General features: G+C 47.4%; 2 protein-coding genes across 2 annotated transcripts in view; one reads left to right on the forward strand and one right to left on the reverse strand.

Moving 5' to 3' along the window:
* Positions 1-11,511, reverse strand: part of PHTF2 (putative homeodomain transcription factor 2) — an 80,136-nt gene extending 68,625 nt beyond the window's left edge. The window contains exon 1 of the mRNA XM_058190309.1: positions 11,359-11,511. The gene's annotated coding sequence lies outside the window, so the exon portion shown is untranslated. The remainder of the gene's footprint in view (positions 1-11,358) is intronic.
* Positions 11,512-12,136: 625 nt separating this feature from the next.
* On the forward strand, positions 12,137-17,096 carry TMEM60 (transmembrane protein 60). The gene is made up of 2 exons (XM_058190313.1): positions 12,137-12,266; positions 16,459-17,096. The coding sequence occupies exon 2, from the start codon at positions 16,506-16,508 to the stop codon at positions 16,908-16,910; it is 405 nt and encodes a 134-aa protein (XP_058046296.1). The 5' UTR covers positions 12,137-12,266; positions 16,459-16,505; the 3' UTR covers positions 16,911-17,096.
* Positions 17,097-17,366: the final 270 nt, after the last annotated feature.

Consider the following 17,366-nt stretch of genomic DNA (forward strand, 5'->3'; position numbering starts at 1 on the left):
TATCCATTGGACGGCGGTCTCCATAAAGTAAAAGCTAAGGGGAGGCATGGAATTAATGGGAGGAAGTAGTACTTATTGATTTTAGTAAAAAGCTCTCAGCGCTTCGATGTAAGCAATACTACAGATCCATTATTTAAGGCATTGGATTTGTCTTGTTTCCAGCCTTAGTCACAGATTCAGAAACTGTAGGAGCTTCATCACTGGAAGCTTTCGAGAAGAGACCGGACTGCCCTCTGTCAAAAATGGTGTAGGGCAGTAGTTCTCAACCTTTATAGTGCTGCGACCCCTTTAATACAATTCCCCATGATGTGACGACCCCAACCATAAAATTATTTTCGTTTTGAATTTATCGCGCCTGAAGCCGCATTGGCTAGCGATCTGAACTGCTTGCGATTGCCTTGAGGACGGAGGCATTAAAGCGGAGACTCCTCCCCTATTAAGTTTATGGCGCCTGAAGCCAGATTAGGCTAGCGATTGGGAGCGATTGCAGCTGGCTTGAGAGGGAGACATCAGAGCAAGATTTTTAATTCATCGTGCCTGAAGCCGAATTCGGCTCGCGATTTGAAGAGCCTGCAGCTGGCTTGTGGAGTCAACCACTGGAGCACGATTCTTCGACTCGCAAGTATACTTCCCATATTTCCGATGGTCTTAGGCGACCTCTGGCAAATCGTCATTCGACCCCCAATGGGGTCCTGACCCACAGGTTGAGAACCGCTGGTGTAGGGTCTTCTGTATGGGCGGGGGGGGAGGGGTTGGACTAGATCAGGGGTCCCCAACCTTTTGGACCTCAGGGAACACTGAATTCATAATTTTAAATCCTGTGAATCACTAGTTTTTTTTTTGTTGTTGTTTACATTTATATCCCGCCCTTCTCCGAAGACTCAAGGCGGCTTACAATGTATAGGGCAATAGTCTCATTCTATTTGTATATTTTTTACAAAGTCAACTTATTGCCCCCCCAACAATCTGGGTCCTCATTTTACCTACCTTATAAAGGGTGGAAGGCTGAGTCAACCTTGGGCCGGGCTCGAACCTGCAGTAATTGCAGGCTCTGTGTTCTAATAACAGGCTTCTCTGCAGCCTGAGCTATCCCGGCCCCACTAGATCACTAGTATGATCTGCTTAATGACCGGCAGGGTGAGTGTGGCTAGGTGGTCATGTGACTGAGTGGGCATGACCAACTTGATGACACTCACATCGAGGGGCGCCTCACCGGCCTCTATTCACCCCTCCCCTCCTACTCACTCCTCCCCTGCCTGCCCGGGCTCCTTAGGGCTCCAACAGGAAGCAGTTGTTGGAGCTAAGCAGCCACCACGAGAAAGAATTGGCAAAAGAAGCTCAGTTCAAATTGGATCTGACCGAGAAGGAGGCTCAGCAGAAGCACCTCACTGAGGACTAGGAGCATGGTCTTTCCAAGCAGACGGAAGACCTGCGGGAGTGCAAGGCCAGGTACCTACAAAGTGAATTTTTTTGATGTAACTTTGAACGATCACTAAACGAACTACTGTTAATAATAATAATAATAATAATTTAATTTTTATACCGCCCTTCTCTCGAAGGACTCAGGGTGGTGCACAGGCAAATTATTGTGTTATTAAGAACACAAAGCCTGCAATTACTGCAGGTTCGAGCCCGGCCCAAGGTTGACTCAGCCTTCCATCCTTTATAAGGTAGGTAAAATGAGGACCCAGATTGTTGGGGGGGCAATAAGTTGACTTTGTAAATATATACAAATAGAATGAGACTATTGCCCTATACATTGTAAGCCGCCCTGAGTCTTCGGAGAAGGGCGGGGTATAAATGTAAACAAACAAAAAAAATAATAATACAATACATTTACAATAAAACACTATTTAAAAAAACTTATTCAATATAGCCTAAATTTAAAATACAATACAAAATGTAAAATAAACCCCCTTAAAATCCATATTTAAAAACCCTATTAAGCCAGTCCTGCTCGGAAGAATAGATACGTCTTAAGCTCGCAGCGAAAGGTCCGGAGGTCAGGAAGTTGTTGAAGTCCTGGGGGAAGCTCATTCCAGAGGGTAGGTGCCGCCACCGAGAAGGCTCTCCCCCTGGGGGTCGCCAGCCTACACTGTTTGGCTGACGGCACCCTGAGAAGACCCTCACTATGGGAGCGTACCGGCCGGTGGGAGGCATGTGGTAACAGAAGGCGGTCCGTTAAGTCAAGGTTTTGACCGGAATTCAACAGGTCTTACAAAATTATGCCTTGCTCAGTTTCTGCCAAGTTCATGAAACGTTTTCTTGAAAAAGTTCCAGTTCACCTACAGCCAGAGGTGGGTTTAACATATTGTTACCGCCGGTTCACCCTGCATGCGCATGCTCGCTTCACGCGCCTTCCGTGCCTGTGCCCAGCCTTCCGCACATGCGCTCTGCTCGCATGTGCGCCTTCCTCGCATGCGCTTGGCCTCAAAAACGTTGATAAATAGGACAGCATAGTGTCAGGGCAGGCCGACCCATGATCGCTGCTACCGGTTTGCCCGAATCGGTGCGAACCGGTTGAATACCACCTCTGCCTACAGTGTATACAACTTCTTCTGTCCTTAGCCTATTATCCACTGAAGAAAGTGACTTATGACCATTTTTCACTGTTACTACCTTTCTAGTATTCCTATGATCATGTGATCAAAATTCAGACACTTGGCAACTGACCCTCAATTATGACGGTCGCCATATCCCTTTGGCGACCTTCTGATGAGCGAAGTCAATCTGGGGGAGCCAGATTCACTGAACGACCACGTTACTAACTTAACAAGTGCTGCGATTCACTTAACAACTGTTGTGACCCAGGCCCAAGTAGGTAGTAATAAACTTAGTCCGTGGAAAAACAAACTTTATTCGAACAGCTGGGAAATACTTCAATTCCCAGCGTCGTTCAACTCAAAGTAAAACAAATGCCTCCCAACACAAATTCCTCAGTTATCTCACAAACCTTAGTCCAATTAGGCAAACTGCCAAAGGCCCTTCCGGGCAAACGTCCAGAAGCCACAAAAACAAAGACGTACACAAAGCAGAAGACGAAGCTGAAGACGCAGCTACAACGTTGTTTTCCAGCAAAGCTGAAATGCCGGTGCTGGTCTGTTTTAAGCCTTATGGGAGGGGCCAATCATCTCTTGGCCCTACTCCTGAGTCGTCCTCTCTGCTTGAGCTGCTCTTGCCTTCTGGCAGCTCTTCTCATTTGTGCATTAGGAACAGGCTCCTCCTGTTCCTCTGCCTCACTACTATCAGTCTCTGGAGACTCTGGAGTCCGCACCTCACTTCCCGATGGCCCTGGCCTCACTTCAGCCTCATTGCTGTCCGACTCCGTTGCCAGCTCCGTAGGCTGCTGAGGGACCACAACAACAACAGAGGCAAGGAAGGTCATAAAACGGGTCAAAGTTCACTTAACAAATGTCTCATTTAGCCACAGAAACATCAGGCTCAATTGTGGTCATACATCAGGGACTGCCTGTAGAAGAAACACCAAGATGGAAAGAGCCACCACGTCCCCTTGAAGTTTTGATCTGCAGCGGTTACAAGTTTTTAGTGCTTTGCCAAAATATACAACACAAAAACAGAAAGAAAAAAAATGAGAGTTATGGGGGAAAAGGGTGGGAGAACGGAAAGAGGAAAAAACGTAGGATAAAAAGAAAAAAAACGCTGACTTCTAACTCTTTTTGGCGCAGTAGAATAAGGTAATAACATACAACCTCAACTTTTACATGCTATTATAAAGTAGCCATTTCTATAACAACAAACCTATCGGCGACACCCAAAATCAAAGTTTCTTTTTCCATCTCAAGCACAAAGCCCAGAAGTGGTTTCCAAGTTAGTAAAACGGTTGAATTGTAAATACCGTGTTTTCCCCAAAATAAGACCAAGTCTTATATTAATTTTTGTTCCAAAAGACGTATTATGGGTTATTTTCCGGTTAGGTCTTATTTTGGAGGAAATACGGTACTAAACATTTCCATCTGGTTGACGATCTTAATTGGGGCTTATTTTGGGGGTAGGGCTTATTTATTTATTTATCTATCTATCTATCTATCTATCTATCTATCTATCTATCTATCTATCTATCTATCATATTTCTATACCACCCTTCTCCCGAGCATCCTGAAAAATCATGCTAAGACTTATTTTCCGATTGGGTCTTTATTTTCGGGGGAAACAGGGTAGCAAAGTAGTTTTACCAACTTAGTAAAAACTAAATTTATTGTATTTTATTTTTCTTCAATCAAATCAGACAATTTAGCCGACTCTGTTAGCTCCATCAGCTTTTGCAGCCATTTTTCCACAGTGGGAATCAAAGTATCTTTCCATTTTTGTGCAGAGTATTCTTGCTGTTGTCGGTATCAATATTGGAGCAGGATTCACATCTTGATACCGAAGATTCTTAAAGGGAATATAAAGATAAAACCAGTGTCTTTTCTATTGGGGCTTAATGGACAGAGACCTTGGCGAGGTGAGATTTGGAACTTTAATGTTATATACAGTAGTGGCCAAATTTGTGGAAACCTTTTGGGAAAAGTGTATTTTCTAAAACTAGCTAATAACACCCCCTTTTTTTTTGAGTGGTACCATAAAATTATATATCAATAGAAAGATAATTTAATCAAGAATGTAATGCAATAATTTTTAGGAAGGATTTGCTATTAGAATAGCAGTTACAGTAGAAAGAAGAAAAGTGAAACAGGTAAAAAAAACGAGATATACAAAAATTATCACCCTAGAAAAAAACTGAGATATACGAAAATTATCACCATGTCATTTAATAGTTAGTTGGCATGAATTACAGCCTTACAACGTCCAGAGTGAACCAAGCCTTTTAATTATGCAGCTGTTATCATGTGAAACCAAGATTGAAGGATTGCTTCTATTAACTGGGTTTTATTGCTGGGTCGCTTCTGACTAACAAGTTTCTTTAGTCGGCTCCGTAGAGTGTCAATTGGGTGAAGTTCTTGGCTATTCCCAGGCCATTCCAGCAGTGGAATAGGATTCTCTTGAATCTCCAGAAAAAAAGTGGTGCTATTAGCCACCAAACCTCAAAAATACACTTTTCCCAAAAGGTTTCCACAATTTTGGCCACGAGTGTATGCTGACAAGCAGCAAGAAGTTTCGATATTCATAAGTAAGTTTCTTTTCTCAGAAAAGAAAAAAATCAAGTTTGGGGAGGATAACATTACGGGGATTGCCCCAAAAGGATCACAGTGAGGAGGTCTGGATGCTGACAAAACAGCTGAGAAAAGTTTGAGGAGGAAATTCTCCAACCGCAGACGAAACGGAGCTTCTAAGAACTCCAGTCAAGGCGAAGGAGGAACCGAGAGTGTGTTAAAGATGGAGAAAGGGGAAGAAAGAGACTTTAGCAGCTGTGGATGAAAGGATGGGAATGGTCCTTCTGTAAGGATAAGAAGAGGGGAAGAAGTACTCTATATCCAAAGAGGAAGGTGGACTGAGAAGGGGTAGAAGGGTTGAAAACGGCAGGGTGTAGAAGTATAGAGCTTTTCATTTTGTAAAGGGAAAAAAAATCTTCAAGGATGAAGGAGGAGGAGAAAGAAGAAAGAGGGAAGAAGAGAAAGAAGAAAAGAAGAGGAAGGAGGAAGAGGAGAAAGAAGAGGGGAGAAAGAAGAAAAGGAGGAGGAGGAGGGAGAGTTAGGAGGAAGAAGAGGGATGAAGAGAAAAAAAGGAGGAAGAGATGGAAATGAAGGAGAAGAGGAGGAGGAAAGAGCGAAGAAGAGAAAGGAGAAAAAGAAGAAGAGGAGGAAGGAGGAGAGGGAGGAGGAAGAAGAGGGAAGAAGAGAAAGAAAAAGGAGGAAGAGATGGAGACAAAAGAGAAGAGGAGGAAGAAAGAGGAAGAAGAGAAAGGAGAAAAGAAGAACAGGAAGAAGGAGGAGGAGAGGAAGAGGAGGAAGAGGAAGAGGAAGAGAAAGAAAAGGAGGAAGAGATGGAAATGAAGAAGAGGAGGAGGAGGAAAGAGGGAAGAAGAGAGGAGAAAAAGAAGAAGAGGAAGACGGAGGAGGAGAGAGGAGGAAGAGGAGGGAAGAGAAAGAAAAAGGAGGAAGAGATGGAGGAGGGAGGAAAGAGGGAAGAAGAGAAAGAGGAGGAGGAGAAGAAGAAGCAGAAGAGTTTTAATTTGAATTCCTCATTAAACAGGACATCTGACATGGCAATTTTCAATGCTAATGATAAGAAGGGACGGGGGAGGAAGAGATGTTGATTCAACTTTCAAACCCTCAGATGCCTCAAATGCACATATATAAACATTCCCCCAAGGGTGGCCAGACAGATCATTTTTTCTTAATTCTCGACAATAAATCTACTTATCGAGTCTTTTGGAATTCCCTGCAGAACGTAAGGGGAAACAAAGCTCCATAACTAAAGCAAAAATAGCAACAGAAATGTAAATAAATAAATATTTAAGTGCCCTCAAGTCAGGTGAAATTCCTGCCGACTGCCTCAGTCCACCTTCATTTCATTCGGGATCGAGCAAATAGAATGTGTAAGCAACACATGGTATTTATAAATCTCTCCGAAACTGTTTATACTCCAAAATTTCCGTATTCTTTCCCTCGTTGCATCGCAACATCCCGTTATTAACAGTCGAATATTATCGCCGGAAGAAAACACGACTTTAAAGGGGGGGGGGGAAATTGTTGCTTTCTCGTGATCTGTTATAACTTTGCAATGGAAGTTCTTTCTCTCCACCCTTAACTAAACTGTCCAACTTCAGTCTTGAGCCCAATAAAAGAAAAAAAATTTCCATCACCTTTTTACACTGACATCTGTGAATTCACAAAGAATGCTGGCTGAAATTACCTGCGCATCAATTAAACAAATGCCCTGACAATACATGTCTTTATTTCAGTCCTTTTCCCTAGTTTTCTTGCCTCTGCTTCTCAAAAAACCAACCAACTATCTATCTATCTATCTATCTATCTATCTATCTATCTATCTATCTATCTATCTATTTGTTTTCTGAGGTTTTCACGGGTGTTTGTATGTAGGTCTTTGGTTGTTCGGGTTTTCTCCCATGTAAAATTGGAAATGCCTTGGCGACGTTTCAATGAAGTCTCATTCGTCATCTTCAAGCTTCAGCTTCGTGCTTCTTGTAAAATTGAAAGTGTCTTGGCGACGTTTCGACGAAGTCTCATTCGTCATTTTCAGGCTTCAGCTTCGTGCTTCTTGTAAAATTGAAAGTGTCTTGGCGCCGTTTCGACGAAGTCTCATACGTCATCTTCAGGCTTCAGCTTCGTGCTTCTTCAGGCTTCAGCATGAAGCTGAAGCCTGAAGATGACGAATGAGACTTCGTCGAAACATCGCCAAGACACTTCCAATTTTACACGGGAGAAAACCCGAACAACCAAAGACCTACACACACACACACACACATATATATATATATAAAGATTCCTCAAAAGAAGGATTAAGCATTCTGCCAGACCCGTTAGCCTTAACGTGCCGTATTTCTGTTTTGCAGAATTTAACGTTTCCTTCGGTTAAAAGCTTCCACCGGTCCAGCTATAAGCATCCTGGCCAAAAAAAAGAGCTCCTTTTTCAGGGTTGGCTCTGTTGAAGGTTTGGTCTACTCTAGATCAGATTTCTAGATGATTTCTGAGGTTTCTCTTTTGCCTTGAAGTAAGCAGAGGGGCATTTCCCAACTAGGAAACCTTATTGGGCCCTCAAACTTTTTGAAAAGTTTCTGAAGGTTGCAGCTTTCCTTTTTTTTCCTTTTTTTTTTTCTCCAAGTTGGATTTCCGATCTTTCCAAAGCACCTGAAGGCAAGACGAAGTAGTAACGGATGGAAACTAGTCAAGGAGAGGAGCAAACTAGAACCTAAGGAGAAATTTCCTGACAGGGAGAACAATTAATCGGTTGGAACGACTTGCCTCCAGAAGTTGTGGGTGGCTCCATCACTGGAGGTTTTTAAGTCTAAGAGACTGGACAACTATTGGTCTGAAATGGTAGAGGGTTGCCTGTTTGGGGGCTGGACTAGAACAGGGGTCTCCAACTTTGGTCCCTTTAAGACTTGTGGACTTCAACTCCCAGAGTTCCTCAGCCAGCAAAGCTTTGCTGGCTGAGGAACTCTGGGAGTTGAAGTCCACAAGTCTTAAAGGGACCAAGGTTGGAGACCCCTGGACAAGAAGACCTCCAAGGTGGAACAAGCTTGCCTCCAGAAGCGTTCTGACCCAGCTCTCCAAACAAGACAAACGCTATGAAGTTAACTCAAAGATTCCTTGGTCAGGAGCGCCAGCAGCCACGGCAAAAATTTCTCTCTCAACGCAGGCTAACAAGTCCGTTTGGCAGGGAGATGAAGAGTTGTCTGCCACATCTACTCATCTCCGCCCCCTGCCTTTTATCCCCAGAGCTAGGGTGGGGCTTTGCTAGTGACTCTTCCATCCCAAGGACCGGCCCATAGATTTCCACTGCTCTCCTCTCCTCTGTCTTCTGAGCATTCGGGCGTCAGGCACTGGACCTAGCTGTTCCTCCTCCTCCTCATCAGCCACCTCCAGACCTGAGGGCTGTTGACTCTCCATTTGAGGGCTGATGGACGGCCTAGGCTCCACCTCTCCCTCTCCCGCTCTCTCCCAGCTCCATTCCCTCTTTCCCCTCGGAGCTCTCAGGTTGCCTTGATGCTGACCCTGACTCCCACGCCGCCTCCTCCTCCTCCTCTGATTCAGCTGCCGGAGGGGCCGGCAACCGACAGGCCACAATAAGAAGTGGCTGCTTTATCACTGGAGGTTTATAAGAAGAGACTAAGATAACTATTTGTCTGAAATGATATGGGGGTCTCCTGCTTGGACTAGAAGACCTCCAAGGTCCCCTCCAACTCTTTCATTCTGCTATTCTTAGGGGAGTGAGCTTTCCTTACATCTCTAGAACCCATTTCTCTCATTCTGATCTTACCTACAGGAAAAGGTCACTCTCAAAGTCATGGACGTTACAGTTTTCTCCCGCCAGATGAAAGATGTGGATGATGATGATGATTAATAATAAGTATTATTATTATTATTATTATTATTATTATTATTATTATTATTATTATTATTATTATTATTATTATCTTTATTCATTAAACATGAAACTTAGTCAACTGAACATTCAAAAAGGCATCACAAATACCATTGACTGGTGCTGATGGTTGATACGGGTTGCTGCCAGCGTCCTAGGTATCAACCAAGTACCTTCTTAAGATGTACAATTATTATTATCTCTTTTATTCATTAAACATGAAACTCAGTCAACTGAATATTTAAAAATGCATCACAAATACCACTGACTAATACCACAGCAATACCATTGCTAAAGGTTGATACAGGTTGCTACCAGCGTCCTAGGTATCAACCAAGTACCTTCTTAAGATGTACGATGTTCCAAGTAGCACAGTTTTTTGCAGTTGGCGTTATTGCAGGAAGCTGCAATTTGTTGATTATTATTATGATTATTATTATTTTCTCTCTCAGCATCTGAAGATCAAGACAGACACCCCAGGATATATTACCTGCCTTTTAAAACTTGTATAGCAGCCAATAAAGCTTGAGAATTCCATATTTCCACAGATTTTGGCACTCACACCTGAAAAGGTGCTCCTAGGCAAGGCCAAATGGAGAGATGACCCAGGAGACATTATCCAACTTCTTGCTTAATCTGCTTACTTGAAATAACTCGTCCTGCCTTCACCCCCCAAAAAAACAGGCCGCGTTTGCATAATCATAATTACCATTTTCTCGGTAACAGAACTTGTAATTAGTTCTGTTTTGCTATCTCTCTCTCTCTCTTTTTTTTAATCTGAATTACAGAGGTGGGAATTAGTAGGGTGCCAAAAACTCAAGCGACTCACTCCATCAGCCAGGTGGATTTTCCATCAGGATCTCACCTGTCCACATGCTGGACAAAACCTGAATTACTCGGGGCTCCTTCCCTGGGCAGGATCCAGGCAGGTGTGGAAGTGGGGTACTCAGGGGTGCAGAGCCAAGTAGGACGGCGCACAACCAAGAGTGCCAATGCAATTGCAGAGAAGCTGCTAAAGGAGGGAGGGGGGGGACTGTGCCCCTCTCATTCCATCTCCCTGCAAGGGGGCAAAGCAGCTGAGACCCCCTTTTAGGGGAGGCTTCGAGTCTTCTCCTGACATTGGTATCCCTTCCTACTCAGCAAGGAAGGCGAGACCCACTATTAGTAAGGGCTCAGAGCCCCCCCCCCGCCTGACCTTTGCATGCCTTCCCACCTCCCTGTGAGGGGACCAAGGTGCAGTCCTACGGGGGTGCAGAGCCCCCTCCTCACCTGTCCCCTCCCTTCTCCCCTACAAGGGGGGCCCAGAGCCCCCTCCTGACTTCTGCATCCCTTCCCACCTCCCTGCAAGGGGGCAAGAAAGCCCAGACCCCCTTTTGGGGGGGTGGGGGGTGTAGCCCCCTTCTGAACCTCTGCATCCCACCTTTCTGCAAGGGGACCAAGCAGCCAAGATCCAGTTCTAGGGGGGAGTCCAGAGCCCCCTCCTCACCTGTGCCCTCCCCTCCTCCCCCTCCCTGCAAGGGGGGCCAAGCAACCGAGATCCAGTTCTAGAGCGGGGTCCATAACCCCCCTCCTCACCTGTGCCCTCCTCTCCTCCCTCTCCCTGCAAAGGGGGACAAGCAACCGAGATCCCTTTCTGGGGGGGGGAGGTCCAGAGCCCCCTCCTCACCTGTGCCCTCCCCTCCTCCCTCTCCCTGCAAAGGGGGACAAGCAACCGAGATCCCTTTCTAGGGGGGGACCCAGAGCCCCCTCCTCACCTGTGCCCTCCCCTCCTCCATTTCCCTGTGAAGGGGGCCAAGCAACCCAGATCCCTTTCTGGGGGGGAGGTCCAGAGCCCGCTCCTCACCTGTGCCCTCCCCTCCTCCCTCTCCCTGCAAAGGGGGCCAAGCAACCCAGATCCCTTTCTGGGGGGGGACCCAGAGCCCCCTCCTCACCTGTGCCCTCCCCTCCTCCCTCTCCCTGCAAAGGGGGCCAAGCAACCTAGATCCCTTTCTGGGGGGGAGGTCCAGAGCCCCCTCCTCCCTCTCCCTGAGAGGGGGGGGCAAGTAACAGAGATCCCTTTCTGGGGGGGGTGGCAGGCATGCAGCCTCCCCCTCCTCTGCCTGGCAGGCAATGACGCCCTCCCCTCCCTCCCTCCCCTCCCCAGCCACGTCGCCCTCTTCCAAGGACGACCCCCCCACACACTACACCCTCCCCTCCCACACACCCTTTCCTGGCTTTGCATCCTCCGCGCACGTGCACCATCCTCCTCCTCCTCCTCCTCGGCGGCGATCGCCCCCCCCCCACCGCTTTCCCAAGACCCATCCCCTCCCAGCTGCAAGGCGGGGGTGGTGGTGGGGGGGGGGCACTCACCGGGTTCTTCTTCGCCGGCTGGCAGGCAGGCGAGGGGCGGGAGGAGGAAGACCCCCCCCGCCCTCCCCTAAAAAAAAATAATGCCTCTGCAGAGCCGCGGAAAAAGGGGTCGCGCGCTTGGTGGTGGAGGCGGGGGGGGGTGCAGGCGCGCGCTCCCGAGACTGGGTTGGGGGGGGCAAGAGAGAGGGAGGGGGGGAAGGAAAAGGAGCGGCGGCGGCGGCAGCAACAGCAGCAGCAGCACCAGCGCGCCGCCGTGGATGGACGGCGCGCCAGACTGGGCTTCTGGTCGCCCCGCCCACTTGGCTCCGCCTCCTGTGGGCGGGGCGGAAGGCGGGCCCCGCGGCGCGCGAGGCTCGAAAAAGTCCTCACGTGTGACCCGAAAGCCCTCCCCCTTTCGCTGATTGGGCCGAGAAATTCGGGGGGGACGGGGACGGAGGGGGGTGGGGGGGAAAAAAGGAGATAAAGAGGGCGCGGCCTTTAGCGGCTTGGCTCGTCCTTGGCTTTGATTGACGGGATTTCACACACACACACACACCCGCCCGCCCGCCCGTGCGGCGAAACCAGCCGAAGGGAAACGAACGATGTCTCCTGAGGTCGGCGGAGGGGCGGGACTTGAAGGGTGGGGGTGGGGAAACGATCCCGATTGGCAGGCTGGGCTGCCGAATAGGAGGGAAGGGAAGACGAAGAAGGGAGGGAGGGAGGCGCCAAGGCGGGATGACAGACAGCGCTCCCAGCCCATGAGAGCGGCGATGAGAAAGCCAAGGCCTGCCAATGGGAGGGGAGGGGAGAAATGCGGGGCCTCTCTTGCTCTCTTCTTCTTCCTCCTCCTCTCGCTGATCAGGCGGGCCCGGCAGGTGCCGTCCTAGAGCGGCGTCGCTTGGCGGGCGCCCATGGGGTCCTGAGGCGAGGTGAGTAGCGCGGGTTTTCCCGCCTTTTCGGCGGGGCCCTTTGGCAAAGCCTGAGGTAAAAAGCCCGAGGTTGGCTCTGCTCCGGCTCTGGAGACGAAAAGGCCGGGGAGGAAGGCGGCCCAGTCGGCCTTGCTTGCCTTTGGCCGCCGCGGGGCCCAATTCGGGGCGGGCTCGAAGGCTTCCTCCGGGGCCCGTCTTCGGTTCTTGTTGATGGGGGGAAGGCGAGAAGGAGAGGCGGGCTCGGGGCTTCTTCCAGGCTGTGCTGGGCCTGCTTGGAGGGAGGGAGAGGCGGGCTCCGTCGTGTGGAAAGGAGGTCAAGGGGGGGGGGTGTTGGCGGGGGGGGGAAGGGGGGGCTATTTATTTATTTATTTTTTGCGGCTGCGACTCTCGAGTCCCCTTTTCGGCCTTAGCAAAAGGAGGCCCAGCGCTGACTGGACAGAGCCCCCTGGTGATGTTCCCTAGTTTTATTTTTATTTTGTATTTATTTTATTTTTTTTTGCATTTATATCCCGCCCTTCTCCGAAGACTCAGGGCGGCTTACACTATGTCAGGCAATAGTCTTCATCCATTTGTATATTATATACAAAGTCAACTTTTTATTTCCCCCAACAATCTGGGTCCTCATTTTACCTACCTTATAAAGGATGGAAGGCTGAGTCAACCTTGGGCCTGGTGGGACTTGAACCTGCAATATTGCAGGCAGTTGCTGTTAATAGTTGGTCACGAAACGTCTGGGAGGAAAAAACCGGCAAGCTCAAAAAAGATCAAGGACTCTCCACACACAGTCCTCCCCCTCCCCCATTCCACAAATATCATCCCCCCCCTTCCTCCCAGCACTGATGATGTGACCCAGTTTGGTAATGAAACGTCTGCAAGAAAACAAGCTCAGAGAGCACCAAGGAGCCCACGGTTCTACTCCTCCTCCATCATCATCATTGTTCCACAAACCCTCCTCCCTTCAAGCACTGATGATGTGACCCAGTTTGGTAATGAAATGCCTGCAAGAAAACAAGCTCAGAGAGCACCGAGGAGCCCACGGTTCTACTCCTCCTCCATCATCATCATCGTTCCACAAACCTTCCTCCCTTCAAGCACTGATGATGTGACCCAGTTGGGTAATGAAACCTCTGCAAGAAAACCACCAAGCTCAGCGAGCACCGAGGACCCTACGGTCTTCCTCCTCCTCTCCTCTTCCGTTACACAAGCCTCTCTCCCTCCTAAGACTGATGATGTTCCCTAGTTTGGGTCGTGAAACGTCTGCGGGGAAAACCCCCAATTCAGAGGACTCCCACAATCCTCCTCCTCCACTCCGCAAACTCCCCTCCCTTCTAGCACCGATGATGTTACCTAGGCAGGGAATGAAAAAAGAAAGTTTTCTGCAAGAAAACAAGCACGCACCAAGGACCGCCCCCAGTCTCCTCCTCCTCTTCTGCACACTCCCCGCTCCCTCCTAGCACGGATGATGTTCCCTAGTTGGGTAATGAAATGTCTGGAAAAAAGCAACAAAGCTCAGACAGCACCAAAGGTTCTTTGGTCCCCCTCCTGCTCCTCCCTACAAACCACACTCCCTCCTAGCACTGATGACGTTCCCTAGCCAGGCAATGCAACGTCTTTAAGAGAACCACCAAGCTGGGAAAGCACCAAGCACCCCTCATTTCAACCCTTAGCTACAAATATTCTCCTTTTATTGCCTCTATCTATCTATCTATCGTCTGTATGTCTATCGTCTGTCGATTATCTATCTATCTCTTCTACCTACCTACTTACCTATCCATGTACAGTATCATCTATCTATCTCTACTATCTACTATCCATCACTGGTGATGTCACCTAGTTGGGTAATGAAACGTCGGCGAGAAAACAAGCAAGCTCAAGAGAGCACCAAGGACCCCACAGTTCTCCTTCCTTCCTCTCTCCTTCCCTCCCTCCTTCCCTCCTTCCTAGCCCTGATGATGTTACCTAGCTGGGTCACAAAATGTCTGCGAGACTCAGTCGTCCTCCCCCTTCTCCATTCCACAAATCCCCATTCCTAGCACTGATGATGTTACCTAGTTTGGGTCACGAAACATCTGCAAGAAAACAAGCAAGCTCAGAGAGCACCTACAGTCTTCCTTCTCTTCCATTACACCAACCTCTTTCCCTCCTAACTGCTGATGTTCCATAGTTGGGTCATGAAACGTCTGCAGGGAAAAAAAACCAATTCAGAGGACCCCACAATCCTCCTTCTCCACTCCACAAATCCCTCCTAGCACTGGTGATGTTACCTAGTTGGATAAATAAACGTCTGCAAGAAAACAACCAAGCTCAGAGAGTACCAAGGACCCCATAGTTCTCCTCCCCGCCCCTAAAATCCTCTCCCTTCTACTACTGGTGACAATTCTCCTCCTTTCCACAAACCCCCCTCCCTCCTAGCACTGACGATGCTACCTAGTTTGGATAACGAAATGTCTGGAGAAAAAACCCACCAATCTCAAGAGAGCACCAAAGACTCCTTGGTTGTCATCTTCCTCCTCTTCTTCACAAACCCTACTAGCACTGATGCTATTACCTAGTCAGGTCATGAAACGTCTGCAAAGAACCCACCAAGCTCAGCACCAAGGACTCCTTAGTCTTCTCTCCTCTTCTTCCTCTCCACAAATGGCTGAACTGCCGACCTTTCGATCGACAAGCTTAGCATCTGAGCCACTGCGTCCCTCTAGGAAAGTTGAATTTTGTAAAAATTAGTATTAATATTCTCCTGGTACTAGAGATACAGCGGTTTGTTGAGATTATCGGAGTTAAATTTACTTTTTAAATGGGATTTTTATTTCGCCTTTATCACTTTACATGTTACTGAAGGTAGCAAAGGTAGTCCTCAATTTACAACAGTTCATCAAAGTTACAACGGCACTAAAAAAAATGGGACTTATGACCACTTTTCACACTTACAACCATTGCAGCATTCCCACTGCATCTGCAATGAAATTTGGGTGCTTGGCAACTGATTCGTATTTATGACGGTTGCCTTGTCCCAGGGTCATGTGATCTCCTTTTGCGTCCTTCTGACAAGCAAACTCAATGGGGAAGCCAGATTCGCTCAACAACCCTGTTACTAATTTAACAACGGTAGTGATTCACTTAACAACTGTGGTAAGAAAGGTCATAGAATGGTACAAAATTGACTTTTAACAGATGTTTCATTTAGCAACAGAAATTTTGGGCTTAATTGTGGTCATAGATGGAGGACTACCTGCAGCCTTCCCTTCTAGTTCCCCCACAACAAAATTATGGGAGGTGGGCTGGTCCAAAGACACCCACCTGGCTTTCATGCCTAAGGTGGGACCAAGTCTGATACTTTAACCACTACACGGAACTGCCCCACTCCTGCCAAGTTTACAGTGTGGCTGTTCCTCAAGGAAATTGTTTTTTATGATAATGATGGTAGCACAGTGTTGCTGACTCTGCCTACCACCAGGAGTTCGATCTTGACCGGCTCACGGTTGACTCAGCTTTCTGTCCTTCCGAGGGCAGTAAAATGAGGACCCAGATTGTTGGGGGCCATAGGCTGACATTGTAAACCATTTAGAGAGGGCTGTAAAGCATTATGAAGCAGTGTATACTGTATTTTTTGGAGTATAAGACGCACCTTTCTCCCCCAAAAAAGAGGATGAAAATCTGGGTGCGTCTTATACTCTGAATGTAGCCCATGCAGCTTCTCAAACGGAGGTTTCAGAGGCTGAAAGAAGCTTCAGAAAAAAAGCCCCAAACAGAGCTTCAGAGGTTTTTTTTCTGAAGCTATTTCAGAGACAGAAAAAAAAGAGAAGCAAGGCACAGAGCTCACAACCAAGGAACCGTTGCTAAAATTCACCTCTGGGGACAGCTGATTGGGGGTATTCTGGGAGGCCGATCCACCTGCCAATCAGCTTTTTTCTTATTTTCCTCCCCAAAAACTAAGGCGCGTCTTATGCTCCAAAAAATACGGTCTAAGGGCTATTGTTAGTGCCATAATCTCCAGGGCAAGGCCAAACGAATTAAATGAAACAAGTAGAAATTTCCTGTTCGGTTCTATTGAACTCATAAAAGCAAAAAACTCCCAGTTCACAATATTTAATTTTCCAAAAATAGCCAAAGCTTTATGGGCGGATATACGCAGAATGTCTTTTTGTATGCTTTTACCCATCACCTTATTTTTTTTTTCTTTCTTCTATTCTAGGGCATCTCTTTTTCTGTTCCGGCTACTGACCTACCAAGGCTGTTTAAATGAGAATGTCCTTGGCCCAGAGGGTGCTACTCACATGGCTCTTTACGTTACTGTTCCTGATCATGTTGGTGTTAAAACTGGATGAAAAGGCGCCCTGGAACTGGTTTCTCATATTTATTCCCGTTTGGATATTTGATACCATTCTTCTAGTGATGATCATCGTGAAAATGGCTCGCCGCTGTAAGTCCGGCTACGATCCTCGCAACGGCTCTCAGAACCTCAAGAAAAAAGCATGGTACCTGACGGCGATGCTTCTAAAGCTGGCCTTCTGTCTCGCCCTGTGCGCAAAACTGGAACAATTTACCGCCATGAAACTTTATTATGTCTTTATTCCCCTTTGGATCCTGCTAATTGGAGGGATGATAGAACTCGGCTATAATATTTTCTACGGAAGGAGGGACTAAGCTTTTTTTGTTCTGTTTTGTTTTCACATTCCTGTGCAACACTGCTACGAGCTTTACCGCCTCTAAAAGGAATTATTTAAAATAGGCATTTGCTCTGCAAGCTGTTAAGAGGTGATTCTTCAGTATGCGAAGCGGAGCCATCTGATGTCCATGTACATATTGTAAATAAAACAACCTCATATTTTCTGTGGTTTCCACGTTTTAAGTTCTTGCGTCTGATGTGTCTAGCGAGGGAGTCGCGGTACACAAATTTGCAATTACACAGCAGTAGACCAGAACCCTTCATATTTTTGCTGCTGTTTCAGCTATTCTACTCAGATCACCAAACTTTCCAGTGTGTACAATTCCAGAATCCCTTAGCAAATGTATTAATAACCCTGGTAATTAAAATCTGCGCTTCAGGGCATCCAAATTGCAGAAGGCAGTTTTTTTAAAAAGGTATCCAAGCAGATGAAC

Source organism: Ahaetulla prasina, chromosome 7, assembly GCF_028640845.1.
Source record: "Ahaetulla prasina isolate Xishuangbanna chromosome 7, ASM2864084v1, whole genome shotgun sequence".
NCBI classification, from domain to species: domain Eukaryota; kingdom Metazoa; phylum Chordata; class Lepidosauria; order Squamata; family Colubridae; genus Ahaetulla; species Ahaetulla prasina.